General features: G+C 39.0%; 1 protein-coding gene across 29 annotated transcripts in view; it reads left to right on the plus strand.

Annotated features, from left to right (window-relative positions):
• Positions 1–1,086: 1,086 nt before the first annotated feature.
• nrxn1a (neurexin 1a) overlaps positions 1,087–17,974 on the plus strand; it is a 177,195-nt gene continuing 160,307 nt past the window's right edge. For 14 of the 29 annotated variants that reach the window (XM_079850567.1, XM_079850578.1, XM_079850579.1 and 11 more), the window contains exons 1-5: positions 1,087–1,442; positions 3,897–5,187; positions 12,180–12,197; positions 13,237–13,266; positions 14,036–14,047. In XM_079850567.1, the coding sequence (XP_079706693.1) occupies positions 4,476–5,187; positions 12,180–12,197; positions 13,237–13,266; positions 14,036–14,047 (772 nt within the window). In that variant the 5' untranslated portion in view covers positions 1,087–1,442; positions 3,897–4,475. The remainder of the gene's footprint in view (positions 1,443–3,896; positions 5,188–12,179; positions 12,198–13,236; positions 13,267–14,035; positions 14,048–17,974) is intronic. The other 15 variants (XM_079850569.1, XM_079850573.1, XM_079850574.1 and 12 more) reach the window with 5 other exon arrangements.

Raw genomic sequence — 17,974 nt, forward strand, 5'->3', positions numbered from 1 at the left:
GGAGGATATTTTGATTAAAGATTACAATTGCATGTGAATAAATGTATAAAAGATGTGCATTGATAAATAATTTATAATACATACAACAGTAGCTTTTTCCATAAAAAAAAAAATAGGCTAGTTAATTTTGATTTCATGGTGACTTTATTATAAACCCATGACTATTTGTCTTCTCTTTAATCATTAGAGCATTTTTTTAATAGTTTATTTATGCAGCTAGTGGCTGCAGCTTTTTTATTTATTTATTTATTTACATCGTGACTCAAACGCTCCAAAATCGCTCAGTCCGGAGTTTCTCTCATTAGTGTGTGTAGGGAGTTGGAAAAGACAAAAACCTGGAGTGGAGCTGGAGCCGTGTGATAATAACGCTTTAAACAGGAAGGAGAAACCTGTCTCTCTGCTCCACTCACACTCTGCTCCAGGCTTTAAGTCTGTGCGTTGCTTGGCGACACACACAGCTTGACATTTCTTTTGGAACTAATGAAATTAGTGAAGAAGAAATTATACAAACTAAAAAGCCTCTTTTACCTGAAGCGTAAGTTACTGGAAATTAATTTCATATGGTATTACAGTAGCAATTAATATCAGCACGGTTGTGACCTGTGACCTGTGGGCTAGTGCCTACGGCCAAATCAGTCATTATTCTTACATTTATTATTAAATGACTTAATATATAAATTCACCGTGACAGTTTAGCCTGCATTACAGTGTTACACGGTAATAACATTACCATGTTACACGTGTATATGGTGCAAGTATAGGCCTAAATGTTTAGTTAAATAGCACTAACCTACTTTTATTATCAAAAACAGGTTTACAAAATAAATTGCAAATAAGCTGCATGAAGTAAAATGACTCCTTTACCTACGATATAACCTATCAACACGCACACTGTACTGTAAAGTGTAACTAAATGCTCTTATTTGTGGCGATCACGGATAAAGCTGTTCCCTCATCTGTATGTGGAGTTGCTAATAACGGTGAGCGCTGTCCAAGGTGCTGCAGCGCGCTCCCGCCCCGCCCGCGCGCCTCCATCACACACTAACCGGGAGACACGTGACGCGATGTGCTGACAGTCCCTGGCAAAGCTCGCCTGAGAAACACATCGCACCTTGTCTTGCACACAGAACAGGGAGCGATATCTTCTATTTTATATACTCCGAAGAAATAACAGTTACATTGTACAATTTCTTAAGCTTGAACCGTTTTGTACTTAATCTTAATTGGTTGTTGGCTCCATTTTTTATTTCATTTTTGAAAAATCTATTGGGACTTTGGAGATCCGCATACGCAATTTTATCGCTCCCATTTCTTCTGCTCATTCGACACCGATGCAGTGATTTTTTTTTTTTTTTTTTTTTTTTTATCGATGTGGAGGAAATCAACCAGGTTCGTCGGTGAGGTTGATCTGTAAAGGGGCGCACAATGGTCCATTTCTCAAGGTAAAATAATTAAGAATTGTGAAAGTGTAATTTGAAGGCGTATTTGAGGTGATGTGCCGATTTCTGAGCGAGCTATGTTTGCGCTCAATGCAGTCACGCGCAGGTGAGATGCTGCAGCTGGGCTTTATTTCTGTTTAATTATGCTCTACAGCCGATTCATTCGTGTTTACTGCTGGCCTTTGCTTCGTCTTAAGCGATATTTGATGACTCCCGATATTTCCTGTCCTCAGCATCTGAAAGTGAACGCGGTAGGCTAGAGGCGTGTTAAAGGTGTCTTTCTCGCTCAGTTTGAGCAGATGGTGGTTGATTATTGGCTATGTTTTGCGCATCTGAGTCATCGCCAACATTAATCAAGGGAAAGGAAAAAAGATAAAACATTGTGACTGTTATGAAGTTTAGATTTAAAAGCGCAGATGTATTGTGGGATCCCGTTGCTGCGAGACTGTAAATCTGATGCGCGAGGCTATTAGGAGGATTGTGTTTTGTTCCAGACCCCATCTACAGTACTCATAGCTAGACATTACCGTAATCGTTACGCGACTACGGTAAATAAGACTGCCTTCTGTACATTAATCGCTTATGATATGTTGTGTAAGATCCATCTGTGAAAGGGGTCGGTTGTTATCTTGCTAAGTAGCCCCGTGTAAACCTGACAGTAAACACATGAGAATTCAAGCATGAAATGATTGGTTGAGATCAGTTGACAGACAGCCCAGAGGCCAGACAATTGCAGTGTCATTAATGCTTAAGAGGCGCGCGATAAGCCCCCGCCCTGGGCTCATTTTGGGATGCAGGACTTGGTACTCTCTGAATCAGGTTCACTGAAGAGATTTTGCCCATTACACAGTTTCGATGCTGCCGCCCGTTTGGAGCTTTCGTCAGTCTGCACTGGTCCTCCTGCTGAAATACCTGTAAAATATGATTGCATATACGTCTGACTCTTCTACACACAGTTCGCTGTAAAAATGTTCGTAATTGTAATGGAAAAGAATGCAAAATACCACAGTAAAACTTAACTGGTTACCTTACCATATACGATATCATGTTTTATATGTAAACAAGTATACATTAAATAATTTGACACAATTTACAGTATAATCAATGTGTATAATTTTCAGTAAAATACTTTTTATAACGATTATTCATAGTTAGTTTCTGTAGATTTCATGTTATCAGGTGTTCAGATTGGAAGGGTTTATGGTGTATGTCATTAATTAGTCATTATTTACTGCATTATTTTAGTGGTGTGTTATCCTAATTGTGTATCCTAAATGTGGGAACACTGTGTTCTATCTTTATATTATTGCCACAATTGCTGAAGAGACCAAGTTTGATGATGTTTTAGGCATCATGTTGTCTTTCATTGTTCTACCCGTGTTATTAGATTTTCTATTTACAGAAACAAATTGATTTTAAAATAGGTTGGTATATTAACTATGTATTAAACAATATTGAAATGGTTTGGAGGAGTAAAATAATGGCCAGACTGCTTCCTGTTATGCTTGTAACATCATCACTGTATTTTTACAGTACAGTATTTACTGTACATTTAATAAAAATACGGATACCTACCCAGTTTTGCAGCAGCAGTAACATTTCATGGTTTTAAAGGGTTAGTTCACCCAAAAATTCTGTCAGTAATTACTCACCCTCATGTTGTTCCAACCCCGTAAGACTTTCATTCATCTTTGGAACACAAATTAAGATATTTTTGATTAAATCTGAGAGCTGTCTCACTCCTCCATAGGCTTCTATGTTATTGAAACTTGCCGGCCCAGAAAAGTTAGTAAAGACAATGTTTAAAATAGTCCAAGTGACTATTTAAAATAGTCCAAGTTTATAGTCCCCCCAAAACTATTCATTTTCTATTCAACTATTCATTTTCTTCTGTGTGGGCCTCTGACTGAGTTCACTTAGTGTAACAGCGCAAAAATATCTTAATTTGTGTTCTGAAGATGAACGAAAGTCTTAGGGGGTTGGAACAACATGAGTGTGAGTAATTACTGACAGAACTTTCATTTTTGGGTGAACTAACCCTTTAAAGAGTGAACGTAATCAGAGAGAATCTCTTGAAAATGAAAATAAAATGGTATAAAATAAGATAGAAATAAAAATATTTGGTATCGTTTTAAAATAAGTATTTATAGAGACAAAAACATCAGTGCCCCACATGATGAAATGCTGGTTCATAAGTTGTAAATTGTAATCATTGAGAATTATAGTGAGAAAAGAAATAAGCAAACAGAAAAGTAAATAAAAGTACTGTTGTAATTGAAGATTAATGCAATCAATATCAGCGTGAAATTAGTGGTTTCAATATCAATATCACTATGAAATTGTGGTTTTGTGTATGAATGATTGTATTGTGTGTATGCTATCTATCTTTTTAAAAGAGCCCATCTTTTCTTTGATTTCTTATGAAGAAATTAAGATATTCTTTTCTATTCTTTTCAGATTATGGATCAATATGTCAAAACGGATGTGAATTGAAGGTTTGTGAGCACTGAGGGCCCTATTCGGGCCTGCACGTTAACACTGCAAAGTGTACCTTTTGTCCACTTGTGCTTAGTGCTGATTTAAAGCCTACATGATGACTTTTAACTAGACTTAAATGACCCTGACATTAATGACCCTTAACACCCCTAATGAACTCTCTGCTGTACAGCACTACACATGGCTACGATTTATATAGATACTCTGATGACTTGGCCCCACTGTAGCACACCTGGACCCCACTGAAGGTTTTTTTAAGCAAAGCAGTAGCCTTATTTTTATATTTATTTTTTAGAAGACCACTATTCAGGCTTAGAGACTCCCTTTATTCAGATTTGTACATCTAGAAATTGAAAAAGAGTTGGCCGTAATACAGGCCTTCTCCATCTCTCAGTGAACAATGAGTAAATTACCCCAAATGCATAGTAGTCCTGTATGCCATTGGGAGCTCTGTTACACTTTAGGAGCACATCACTAAGAGCTGAATCATTTTAGTTTTGATTAGATCTATTGTTAGTTCTAACTTCCTTTATATTCACAATGAGCTTCTCAATGCGGAACGGCGCACATCTAATCTGGATAGGCTTACTGGTTTGTTGCCTTGTCGACATGGGGGCCAGCATGGAGTTCACCGGCGCAGAAGGCCAATGGGCCAGGTTTCCTATGTGGAACGCCTGCTGCGAGAGCGAAATGAGTTTCAACATGAAGACCAAAAGCGCTCATGGACTTTTAGTGTACTTTGACGACGAGGGATTCTGTGACTTCTTGGAACTGCTCATCCACAACGGTAGACTCAGTTTGCGGTTCTCCATCTTCTGCGCCGAGCCGGCGACGGTGCTCTCCGACACCGCCGTCAACGACAGCCGCTGGCACGCCGTGACCTTGCGCAGGAATTTCAAAAACACTACTTTAGTTGTGGACGAAGAGATCAAGTGGGTGGAGGTTAAGTCGAAAAGGAGGGACATGACGGTCTTCAGCCATTTATTCTTAGGAGGAATACCTCCTGAACTGCGATCTGTAGCATTACGCCTCACGTCTTCAGCCATCAAAGATCAGGTTCCCTACAAAGGATGGATAACCAATCTGAGGGTGAACAGTTCCGAGCCGTTGCTTATCGGTAGCGAGGGAGTCAACAGCGACATTTGCGAAGCCGACCACATTTGCCTGAACGGAGGAGTCTGCAGCATCGTCAACGACGAGCCAATTTGCGACTGCTCCGAAACGGGATTCCAGGGAAAAGACTGCAGTGAAGGTAAGAGGCCTGGATTCGTCGTCTCCGTTGTTGAGGTGTTGAAATGTCTTTTGAAACACAGCCCTTCCACTTCTTTTTTCGTTTCAACATTGCACTAGTTCCTCAAAGGCAGTGCATGCTACATCATGTCTGTTCCTGGCCTCCACTACAGGCCTAGTACATTACATGATTAGATTACCACTGATTTCAGTCTGAGAAAGCCATTGTTCTGAAGCAGGCGATCATTTAAATAGGCTTTAGTGCCATCTGTGTCAATTCCAGAAAGCCTGTGTTTTTGATAACATGACGTCAGCAGAGGCTCCTCACTCTTTTTTTTTTTTTTATGCTAAATTACCATAATATACTCTTGACACTACACTGGCATTACAATTAAGTATGAAAATGAGTTGAATACATGCACACAAGCCCATGATTGAAATATGATGATTTGAATATTATTCTCCCTCTGAATTGAAGGGGTTGGATGCTCTAATTACGTAATTAGCCAGATGTTTCATAGAGTCACTGAAATGACTTAGGCAAAGTCGCAATTTCAATATCACAGGGAAAAAATGACATACTCAATGTAGCATTCAGCAACCGTCACATAGCATTTATTAATCCAGCTTTACTAGTAAACCTCCACTACTTCACTTACAGAATTATTGTAATTACAGATTGATGATGTAACTAAATAGGGGAAGGCTGTTTCTGCTCAGATCTTTTGAAAAAGGATGGTTGTACGCCTATCACAACAATTCAGATTTTCATGTAAAGTCTGTTCCTTTTTGAATATGTATGTTCTGGTTGGTTTCCTAGTTTGACTTACTCCCTTGGTGTCCGATTTCACTGTTTTTATGTTCTTTCCATCTTTTTCTTCTTCATTTTTACAACCGTCTCTGTGGACTGATCTTGATGTTGATGGATATTGTCTGGGTTAGGCCGTAAGCCGAAGAGGCACCATGTTGCCAAGGAAACTACAAACCCACTGAGTAAATTTTGCCCTCCTAAAGCATAACAGAGAGACAGTACGTTTCACTGACAAATGTTTAAACTAGAATAGCAGTCGCGTTGTGGTACGGCGTTTGCTGGGCTCTCAGCGAAATGGATAGTCTAGTGTATTTGATGAGATTAGGACAAAAGGACAGGGCCCGCAGATGCTCGGCAGCTTGCTCAAAAGCAAGATGTGCCGCTCTCCAGCCCATGCGCTGGTAGAAATGCGCATCTTTGCCGGGTGAGTCAGAACAGACCTGCCCACGCAGCTTTGAGTGGCCTCCGTCATGCGCTTTGGGATGACACATGAGGATATGTGGAGATTGTGGAGGCCACGGGACGTGTAGCTCTGAATCATTAGCGTTATTTATTCAACATTGGAGGATCTTGAGGCTAGCGGTGTTAGGCGTTGGCGCTGCATGCTTGAACATTATCAGTTCAGTTAGATTTAGAAATATACCATGTACCGGTATATATTTCTTTATGGAAACCAATGTGGTAACTGAACTACACTCTTAACTCTTTCCCTGCCATTGACGTACATTTCCGGCTTTCCATGTTTTCACTGTTTTACAGTGATTACACATCTTCTGAAATAGTAGTGAATCTCCAGATCAAAAGACATGTGAAGAAGCAGCAGAAACAAGCAATATAATATGTGCAACAGATGCATGTAAAAAAAAAAAAATGCGATCATCAACATTAAACAGCATATAAATCAAAACTGCCTAATGTTACCAAATTAAATGTTGACCCACGTGCAAGCTTTAGGGATGCTGATGGACTCTATCTACTCCATCAATGTTTTGATCATCATTCTGAATCCAATCTGGATGTAGTCTTTGACAAAAACGTGATTTTCTCTGCTTTTTGCTCAAACTGTTGCTTTTTTTATGAAACTTACACACATTCAAGTGTTGATGATAAAATAATGCATGAAGTTTTTGTTGTTTAAAAGCAGAGGGTCTCTTCTTTCTTTTTATATATTGCATGTTCAGATATTCATACAACAAAATATTCTCGGGGCCATAGAAATTTTGTGAAAATGATCAAAAATGCTGGCGGTGGCTGGCAACTTTTTTTTCAAAAACGCTGGTGGGGAAAGAGTTAAAAATAAGGTTCAAAAGTTTTTTTTGCAGCAATGCTATAGAAAACCATTTTGGTTTCCCCAAAGAACCATTTTTTCTTAGTGCGAAGAATATTATAACATTTTATTGCTATAATAACCCTTTTGTGCAATGGAAAGGTTCCATGGATTTTAAAGGTTCTTCATGGAACCATAGATGCCATTTAATAACCTTAATTTTTTTTAGAGTGTATGATCCCTCCTCCTTCTGTCAGAAATGTGCAGATGACCTTTCGTTAGATCTTTTTTGCTATTAACACAAAATCAAACCTCCAAATGGCACCTTAATTCCTCAAAAGAAATAGAAATAGGGCTGGTGCATCGTTCATTTAAACAACAGCATCGTTTTAAACTCCTCTTAGCCTAAATCTGTCCTTACTTAGGTTATTAATGCAAATCTGGCCCATGCAGCTCCTGTTGAGGAGAAAGCAGGCCACTTTGACTCATTCTACCTCCATTTAGTTATTTTGTGTGTTGTCAGCTTCACGACTGAGGTGATCTGTCAGCTGACCACCAACTGCCACTGCCAATAAAACACCCCGACTCGTATTTTATGCGGCTAAAAAACGGATAGCTGCATATTAAATGGTTCGTTGATGAATTGCTAGCTTTTTGCTTTAGATATATGTGCTGCTTGCTTTACCCCTGTCGTCATGCGCAGTGCCTTGAGAGCGTCTGTACGTGTTTGCAGATGTCAGGCAGGAAAGGGTGGTATGTGGATTAAATATGTCCTTTCTCTCCACACGTCCACTCCGTCATTCTTTCGACAGGCAGTTGTGGTAATAACCTTCTTTAGCAAAGCAGGTGGGGCTCTCAGCGGGAAAGGCAGTCCGCACCGCAAAGAATAACAGTGCTACGGGTAATGAGATATTTTTGCCCTGCTGGGGTTAGAGAAAGGGCCTTATTTTGTGTTATTATGGTTAATGCTCTTACAAGTCTGAATTGGAAAGCCAAAAGAGTCTACTCTGTATCAGCTTGCAGCCATTGATACCTTATCTTTATGCTCTATTAACTGTATAATGTGCTCCGTCTCCCTGGTTAAAGATGGCTGTAAGGGATCTGCAATTGACGTCCGTGCGGTTTCATATGCTAGGAGACTTTGGTTGGAGAATTGGATTGTGTTGGAGGGCTTGTTTACAACAGCGATTAGATTGTTTCACCTCATCTCTTATCTTTTGTGGTGAAGCTAACGTTGTAAGGGCCAGTTCCTGGCTGTGCACTGTTTCGTTTAATGATGCAGTTATATTTAAAAACATTTTTTTTTTAACCTCCGCTATTGAATCTATGGAAATGAATGCGGGCGGCGTAGTGTAGTGTACGCCTATTAACCTCTTGCTAACGAAATAAAAGGCCTGCTTTAATTGGATACATCGCCATATTAATTTTAGTGAGTCATTTAATCTTGTCACCAGGGGCCAGTTTTGAAGTTGACAAAAGGAAGGTTTTAATGGGATAATTCACCCAAAAATTTAAATTCTGGTATTTACTTGCCCTTATGCGCTGTAAAAGTAGTAGCCTGCAATTGTTACCTTAAAGAGCTGGGTTTTTATTAACTTGATAAATCAATTTTGTTGGTATAAATTGATGTATTTAGGACGCTTTAGCAAGATGAAATTATATTTTTGACTTGAATAAAACCAGTTAATTTAATCATATTTGGTTAGCATTTTTTTCCAGCGTGTTATTCCAAACCTGTCTGACTTTTTCTTCTGTGAATCACAGAATAAGATATTTTGAAGAATTGATTTTCCCTGTAAGTACAAAAATGTTCCACAGAACAAACAGTCATACAGGTTTGAGTAAATGTAATCTGTTCATTTTAAAAAACCTAAAAAAAAATTAAGCAAATACTTAATAATAATGTAGGTCGAAAACTGGACATGTCTTAATTTACTAAGGCACTCCAGTAAAAAATTATGATCAATAAGATATGACAACATATGTTTTTACATTGCTTTAACTCATCAAAATAATTTAAGCAATTTTCAACTTTCTTTTTATAAGTTAACAAGATTAAACTAATTTAAGTCGGTTTAATGTAATTTAAGTTTTTTTACAGTATACCTCGTTGACTCTCACTGTATGGACAAAAACTTATTTTACATTCCACTGAACAAAAAAAGTCATACAGGTTTGAGTAAATGATGACCAACATTTTCTTTTGTGGTAAACTGTCCATTTAAGTTAAAAGATATTTGTATAATCTGTACATTACAATACTTGCATAAATTAAGCAAATACTAACAATGTAGGTCAAAAACCGGAAATGGATTTAATTCAGCCGCACCAGTATAAAATCCCCTGGCTATTATAATATCTATGGGCTCTTCCCGTGTCTTGCAATCGACTTTCACCTTCCTTGATCCTGTAAATTCGCTTGATAATCTTGAATGGAGGGGGAGCCCGTGTCAAATACACTGTATATTGAGAATTCCCCTATCAGTGGCGGATGAACCCTTTCCAGATGGACTAAGCTCACTAATCTCTCTGTACTGTAGATGACTGCAATATGGAACATGCTGCACATTGCTCCCTGCGGGGGAAATGTTAAACTAGATTTGGTGAAGAGGATTAAAATCCCCATCACTGGCACAGTGACTATACATCAATGATGAAGCTATGTTTAGAAGCTTTTACAATTAATACTCTTGTTTTGGTTATATTTACCAGTGGTTTCTGGTCAACTATAGGCAAATGTACTTCAATAAACTCTAGCATAGTCAAATGCGATTTAGGTGTTATCAAATGCAGCGGAACTTTTCCAACCCCTTCCAACCGGATGGTCATTATCTCAGTTTTTGGATGTTTTAGTCAATCGTTGTGGACAGCTACATCTTCAGTGACTTTGCCGCTGCGCTATGCGGAGCGTACGCTCGTCATATGATCCCTTTGGGCGAGTTCCACGGCAGATCAGCGCGTGTGCGTTTGAGAGTAACATGCTCTGACTTGCTGAAAACTGCTTTAAACGAGCATCTGGATCTGCAGTCCTGTTTGTAAAGGGTTGCATGAGTGCGGGCGTCACATCGCGTTTGCCCCCTGCTTGCGCTGGCCCATGCTGGGGAAGGGCAAGCGTGTGTGCGTGTAGGTCATCCTCAATTTCTATCTCTTATTCTCTGCCAAATTCGGGGCAGTTTGCAAGGCCAGCACTTAAAAGAAGCTGTCAGCTCGATGAAAGCCTGCATGTCGCTGGCTCTGTGTGAGCTCTGCAGTGCTAAGGAGAGGCTATATGATCCTGATCTGTCAGTCAGTGAAATGTAAATACAACCGCTGTTCGGTCAGCCGGACTCTGAGAAGACCAGGCTGTGCGTATGTGTGTGTGTGTTCTTCCAAAATGGCTGCTGCATCCACACACACAAATACTGTATATCTAATTTTCGGCCTTGTCCTGGAAGGTTTTGTAAGCGAGAACTTGACACACATGTCTCTGAAGTGTGCAGGATATGTTGAAACACAAAATCAATAGAGTGGGTCCGTTAAACTGCTGTAGAGTCAGTGTAGATGGCTAGTTATTGTTTTGTGATGGTTTAAGCTAACTAAACTGTTCAGGGTTAGTTTTTAAGCATCATTTCTTTTCTTCCAAGCTGTCAGTGGGATGAGTTTGCACATTTGTCAAAGCAATTAGGGTTTGTCAGTCTCTTCATAAGTTGATAAGAGAGGATAGAAAATGTCCTGCCATTTATCACTGCAACACTAACAGCAAAATATTTCTTTGTCATCTTTTTCTGGCATGGCACGCTTTTCTGTTTATGATTTTTTTTTCTCTCCTTTGATTTTGTTTATTCATACATTCATCAGCATTTTTTTTTTTTGTGGCAGTAGTGGTGCATGCAATTTGTGTTTGGTCGGGTGGAGGAACCGGCTGCGGTAAGTCCCGGGTCATTATTCTCCTCCTCAAGATGCAAAACACGGAGGTAGGATTGGATGCTTTAACTTTGAGATAGCCAAGTCCATTTTTTAGGGAGTCTTGGGTGAGTTGATCCAGGGACTGAAAGTGTCACCAGAAGTAAAAGGTGTGTTGAATAAATGCATGAATTAAGGTAATGTACCCTTTTTGTCCAAGAACAGATAAAAGGTAATTTGCATTTTAATCCAAATTAAAAATGCCAATGTAAATTGAGTAATTACATGACAATGACAAGCATATGCATATTCAGGTATTGTACATTTCTTTATTACTGACCTGACTTGAATGATGTTGTTTTCTCTTAGTAGGTTCATGTTGCATCATCTATCTGCATTTTTATTTCCGAACACGTGCATGCTTCGCATCTAGCCCCTGTAAATTCCCCTCACAAGCACCATGAACGCCATTCAAAATGATAAATATTCCTACTGAAGATACAAATTGTTTTGAACAGCCTTTCAAAGCCGATCAAAAAAACAATCTTGATGTTTTAATGTGCTATTTACATTTTTTCCTGAGGGAAAACAACATATTTTGCTTTGCTTCGCTTTGTATAAAACAACTTCTCTGAAGTAATATCGTAGCTATTAGGGGTCCCACCCATTTCTCTCCGTCTTTCAGTTTACTTTTAATTACGATTTGCATGTTTGCGCATGTTCATTGACATACTGCGAAGAGTCTATTTCACCATGTGTTTTATCAGCTTTTGAATGACTTAATAATGTGTTATCATCATCTCACCATGGAACAACGCTCTTTCAGAGTACTATAGACTCAATGAGATTAGATCTTGAGGAAGCCAGAGGACACTTAAAGTCAAATAAACCCTCTGGTCTCTGCATTTTCCATGGTAATGAATGTTTGGCCTGGGCACAGGATGATAAGACGCATGGTAACCACGGTAATCCTCAAGGCTGGGCCACCTTCCAGTCTGCATGCTTCTTAATCAATGTCTCCTTCTCTCTCTTCACGCCTCGGCCGCCCCTCCAGAAGAGGCCTATGTAGGAGGTGGGTAGACCCTTTTCCTATTTTCTTTTCATCCAACCCCTGTCCCTACTCATGTACTTCTCTCTGTCTTCATATTTCAACTCGTTCTTTTAGAAATATCCTGTATTTCCAATTTTATTTGAATACGGTACACAAACAGTAAGTGGAACTGGTGTACAGCACAGGTAAAAGGTATGCATCTTCATTTTGCAATATTATCGAGAGCACTTCCTTAATTAGAGGTTGTCTGTAAACACATGGTTCATTCAAATCGGTGTGCTCTGCTAAGCAGAAACCAGAGGCTGGAGCAAAATGGACGCCGTACTGTTTAAATTACATCTAAAGATACAGACACATGAGCTTTTGAAACCTCATATAATAAATAAAAGACACAAACTCACATACATGCATATGAAGTGTTCACTACAATGGAAAATCTGGAGAATCTGGTTGGTAAGTACTATAGACAAATGACAAAATCTGCTATTTCTTACTAACAGAGTTTATATTTGAGGAGAAAAACCTACACTCTCTATTTAGATTTATTTTTGGAGGTATATATATTTATATATTTTGGCTGTGGCTCACAGGAACCTAAACAGACATCAAATTAAAGATGAAATGGGTAATATTGATTTATCCCAATATAAGCTGTAGATATTTTGTTTTTGTATTGACACATTTTTGTGGCAAGCCATTATTTGCAACATAACATAACTTTGTTAAGATCCAATCTATGTATGTGTCATCATCTTCCTGTGGAAGGTTGACCAGGCGGACGACAAGTTTGTTGTTTGGCGACTGAGAAGTGATTTATTTCTTTTCTAATCTAGATGTGTCTCTTTCGAGTGTGACCAATAAAGCATTGCAACCGCTGGGTTGAGGAAATGCTTTTTGAATGTTCCCTCACACCCACTCTCTCCCTCACCTTTGACCCCACCCCACCCCCACCTCGCGGGCATCCACCGTTCAGACGATGCCCGCATGTCAATGTGACAAAAAAAAAAACCTTCCCATGATCCCGTTCTCTGTGCTGACTGTGCTCTTGTCTTCCCTTAAGGTCTTGCGCACCTGATGATGGGCGACCAAGGTATGGGTTTAATTTCTTACTCACCTTTTTGCCTCCATCAGCCACTCCCTCCTCCATCTCTCTGCCTTTCTCTCACTGCCTTGTGCTGAATCTTCCTCATCTCCCTTCACTGCTGGTAGGGTTTTACTGGGGCTGCTTTCTTTCTGGCTTGGCGCTGAATCAATGGATGGTTTGGTCTTTTCCATTTTTCCCCCACCCTCTCTTCTGTCTCTCCCTCACACTTTCTCTCTCTCTCTCTCTCTCTCTCTCTCTCTCTCTTTCTGCTTTTACTTCCCTTCAACCCATCACGCCGCTTCTTTTACGCTTTAGTTTTTCTCTCCGTCATTCTCTCAACAGCCCCGCTATTCCATTGCCGCTTGCCAACTTCATTTTCATATAGAGGGCAAAAAAATACTTTCAACCCAGTGGATGATGTGAGTTACAGGGACTTCTCTCAGGGGTTTGTTCGCTCTTTGTAAATGTGCTAGTCTGAATTTCTCTGAAACTGGAAAGCATTAGCCATCTGTTCGATATTCATGCAGTCTCCCTCATCTCTCCCATCGTCATGTTCTGGCATGTATCGCGATAGGAAGCTTCCATCTCCTCTTGCCTGCCCTTTCTCTTTTTGTCCGCAATGCATGGAGTCTCTTCTAAACGTAACCTTTCATTTTTCTGTCTCTGAATCTAACACACGGTCATGATTCTGACTGTTGCCTCTTTCCTCTCCTTTTGTATTTTCCTGTATCTCTCTGGACTTTCTCTTCATGGAACCATTATATCAATATCATAGGGAAAAGAAAAGGTATATAATGCTTCTTTCATACTATGTAATGATGTAGTTTTACTTAAGCTCTTCATGTATATTCCTGTATATGTGGCTTTACACATGCATCTGTTTATTCGTGTGTTTGTGGTACTGAAGTCACACTGATTTTTCTGTGTCACTCCCTACAAATATGACGAGGGGCTGGAAGGTAGGTGCGATGCCATGAAAATGCATCATTGTGCGATGTGTCAACAAATCTAATGTAGGGTTATGAAAAAAAAAAAACACAGTGTTGTGTAGATATGTATTAATACCTACAGGCAACTAACAGTTTGCTTTGTGTTTTAATCCATAACAAAAAAATACAATAAATGAATAATTATATATAGTAATTTCCTCGATATTCAAATAAAATATTGACCACAGGGAGTCGACGCAGATTTGGGACACATTTGAAAGTTTTTCTAAAAGCATTCAATATGAACATGTGTTGTCAGATCATCCCAAAAAATCAGGTAAGAGCTCTTTACGGTATTCAAATTTTCATATTCTGAAGACATTGATCCCTTTTAGAACATTCCATACTGCCTGTATGCACAAATGCATATTAATTTAGTAGCACTTTACTGCTCTTTAATATTAAAATACAATTTTTGAAGAACCCGGTGAGATCCAGCTAAGGTAAGTGGACGGCACCCAACACACTCACCACTGCAAGCACTCACATCCTGCACCCGGCTCACAGACCACTGCATGCTGGTTTATCCAATGAAATGTAAAGGGCTCCACACATAGACTGATGGGGTTATGCACCTTGGTTTGAAAAATGAGGGATCCGTGATTGGTGGAGCAGGTAGGTGTGCTTTCTGTCTTTCGCTGGGATCTTGATTGTGCTCTGTAAGGCATTGACACCCAGGCCTTCACACTATCCTGAATGGGCTAATGCCCACAGGAGATGTGGGGGCTTCAAGGCTTCTCTTAGCACATCTGAATACATTTTCAGAGGCATTTATATTTTCTCTCATTCCATTTTCTTATAGAAAATTGGTTTTCATCTGTCTGTAAAATTGAATGAAATGATGCGTGTGGCGGGTGACCTTGCCAGCGGGGTCACGCTGGCATTATCAAATTAATTTTGCATTGTGATATTTTTCTGTGGATATATGTTTGTGTGTGTGTGTGTGTGTGAGAGGACCACAGTTGTTACAGAGAAATTGAATGAATTGGAATGTGCATTTCTTGTCGATTTATATTCTGTTTATTGTTTGTGTAGCAGCTTCCGTTTCATGCTTCAGTGAAGTCCTGCAATTAAATTGAAACAATTACAACACAAATTTACCAATAATTGCAGCCTAATTAATTACAAGGCAGCACATAATATAATTAAAGATTCAGTAAACTTCTCAATCTTGGGATCTTCAGTTGAGCTGTGCATGGCTGAGAATACAAATTAGCAGCATGTCGGAAATTTATTATAATTCAACGCATGTGTGTATACTGGATATATAAATCTCTACTCTTATTAAATCACTTTTATGTTCATGTTATATGCTGAGAAGGCAGTGAGAGAGCGCCAGAACTAAATAACAGTAAATATTTTTAGTTTTACATTTAAATTAGGCTTTGACTGAATATGATAACTGTTTCTCCTGAAGGAGTGTTTAAACTTGAGATAAAGTTCTTAAGTAAAAAATAGGAAAAGTGTGCGATTTCACATGCTTGTCGTCTTAGCATTCGTAATAAAAGTTTGGGCTGGTTTTCACAAGAAGCCCTGCAAGATTTGGAATGTTACTAAAACAGTCCATGCAAAGTTCTTACAGCGTCTTTTTATTTTATTTATTTTTTTACGTTTTTTTGTTATTAAACACCAAGGAAAAAAGCTTAAATTTAAAATGCAGAGTAAAAAGTTGTAATGGTAAATAACTGTATATGAATAGCTATTCATTTCTTTGATTAAGGTCATTAGTTACACTGTTAGTTTGTGAAATGTATTGCCAAAAATGTAATTATTGGAGTAAACTGCTGTTATTCAAGTTGAAAATTTGTAATATTATTCTATGATCATTTTTGTAAAAAAATATAATATTTAAATATGACTGAATCAACCTACTAGATTGTCACACCAAAATAAAATATTTTAAAAATGTTTGTAACCTCCATATCCCTTTCATATGATACTAGGTCATTTGTTTAGGGACATTTAAAGATCAGGGGTCCTCTGAGCAGTGTCCTTGCTTTCGGCGTGAGTGAACTCTTTATGTTTATATGTGCGGTTCCCTCTGGGAATGCATAAGCCCATTTTTACTTGACATTAGCCGTATCGAAGACAAGTGCAAGTATCTTATTAAAATACGTGCCGTACAGCATAGATGAAGTGTGCGTCTGTGAGATTGTGCTTGTCTCCTCTTTGCAGCCGTATTACCGTCGTTCTTATGCTAAGTTGCTTTGGGGAGGATAAAAGATGTGCTGTAATACGGGTGGTGTGCGGAAGGCCGGTGGGTCTAATTGCTGTCATTTCACTCGGAGAGAGCCTGTGAAGCTGAATCGTTGCTGCAGGCGCTGTAAAGCCCGGTTCACAGGTGGGACTACACCGACTCCAAATTAGAAATTCTTTAAGTCTAATTGACATGGCGGCATAAAGAATGCCAACAGTGTGGGTATTTATAGTAAATCCTCTGAATTGAAACCTCCTGCACCTGTTTAAATAAGCAATGTTGTGGCAGACGTGTAAAATCTGTTCTATTCCTGAAAAGTCTGTGCATTAGCTCTCGTTTTTGTTGCGAGTGAAATTATCCAGCCAGCTTGTTCCATTTAGCATGTTTAGCTTTTACTATAATCTAGAAAAATGCTGTGCTAGCTGCTTAGTCGTTTCTTCTCAGCCAAGAAACACACCTCAGATACCATCATTCACTTGTGTCATTGTCACAGATGACCCTGAGTGCGATAGGAAGAAGAAAGCCTGCTGTGACGTGTTGATCAATACGTATTTAAAATCCCATTACGCCTGCCGTTGCACATCGGATGCCTCGTTAATGTAATTACAAAAGTGGAACGGCCTCTTAAATTACTACAACCGTACCTTTGCTGACTTGCTACTGTCGTGTTCATTCATACAGTGTGATGTATTAGATGAAACGCAGAGCAAATAAATTGTGCGCCAGTGGAAAACACACCACTGGCTTTTCACTAACTCACTAACCTACTAGCTAACCACAATGTCAATATTTAGGAATAAATCAATAGCGCTACCTCACAGACACAGGCGATTAAAGATTAAAAGATTCTAATCTACTCTGAAAACAATGACCTTTCCAGACCTGTTATGTGAGACTTTTGTGTACAGGCTAAATCTTAATTGTAGCGTAAGTCACACAAGGTCACACATTCCAGTTATAAGCACTTCCTGCAATCTAGCAGCCGTTCATCCATCACAAATCCCATCACCTTATACTCTGTTCCCATTCATCGCTCTTTGACACAAAACTTCAAAGACTTTTTTATAAGGAAGAGAGGCAGTGTTTCAGGCATGCTGCCAGTTGGAACTGATGCTATGTTGCTTGAAGTAAAAAAATAGAAAGAAAGAAAGAAAATAATGATTTTTCTTTTCTTTTACTTGAGGAAGAGTATGTTGTGTTATTTATGGATTTAATACTGCCTCCAGACTCTCTGTCTTCATATCTACAAGACACCAGTCCTATGCTAGACCTTATCTTAAATTGGGTGCACATTTCAATCAAACACAGAGTTTCTGTTGGAATCATTTCGGATGAGATTTCACTTAAAACATATAAATATATGGGGAAACCATTAGAACATCAGTGTTTACAGAAGAATTTTGTTTGTAGGTATTTCCTCGGCTGACTAGCAGTCATTTAAATGATGGAGGGTCATTCTTTCTTGATCATTTCTGAAGCACTCTCCACATGTGCTTTTCTAACCACTTCAGACTATAAACGAAGTAGA

This window comes from Squalius cephalus (assembly GCF_949319135.1).
Source record: "Squalius cephalus genome assembly, chromosome: 19".
NCBI classification, from domain to species: Eukaryota; Metazoa; Chordata; class Actinopteri; order Cypriniformes; family Leuciscidae; genus Squalius; species Squalius cephalus.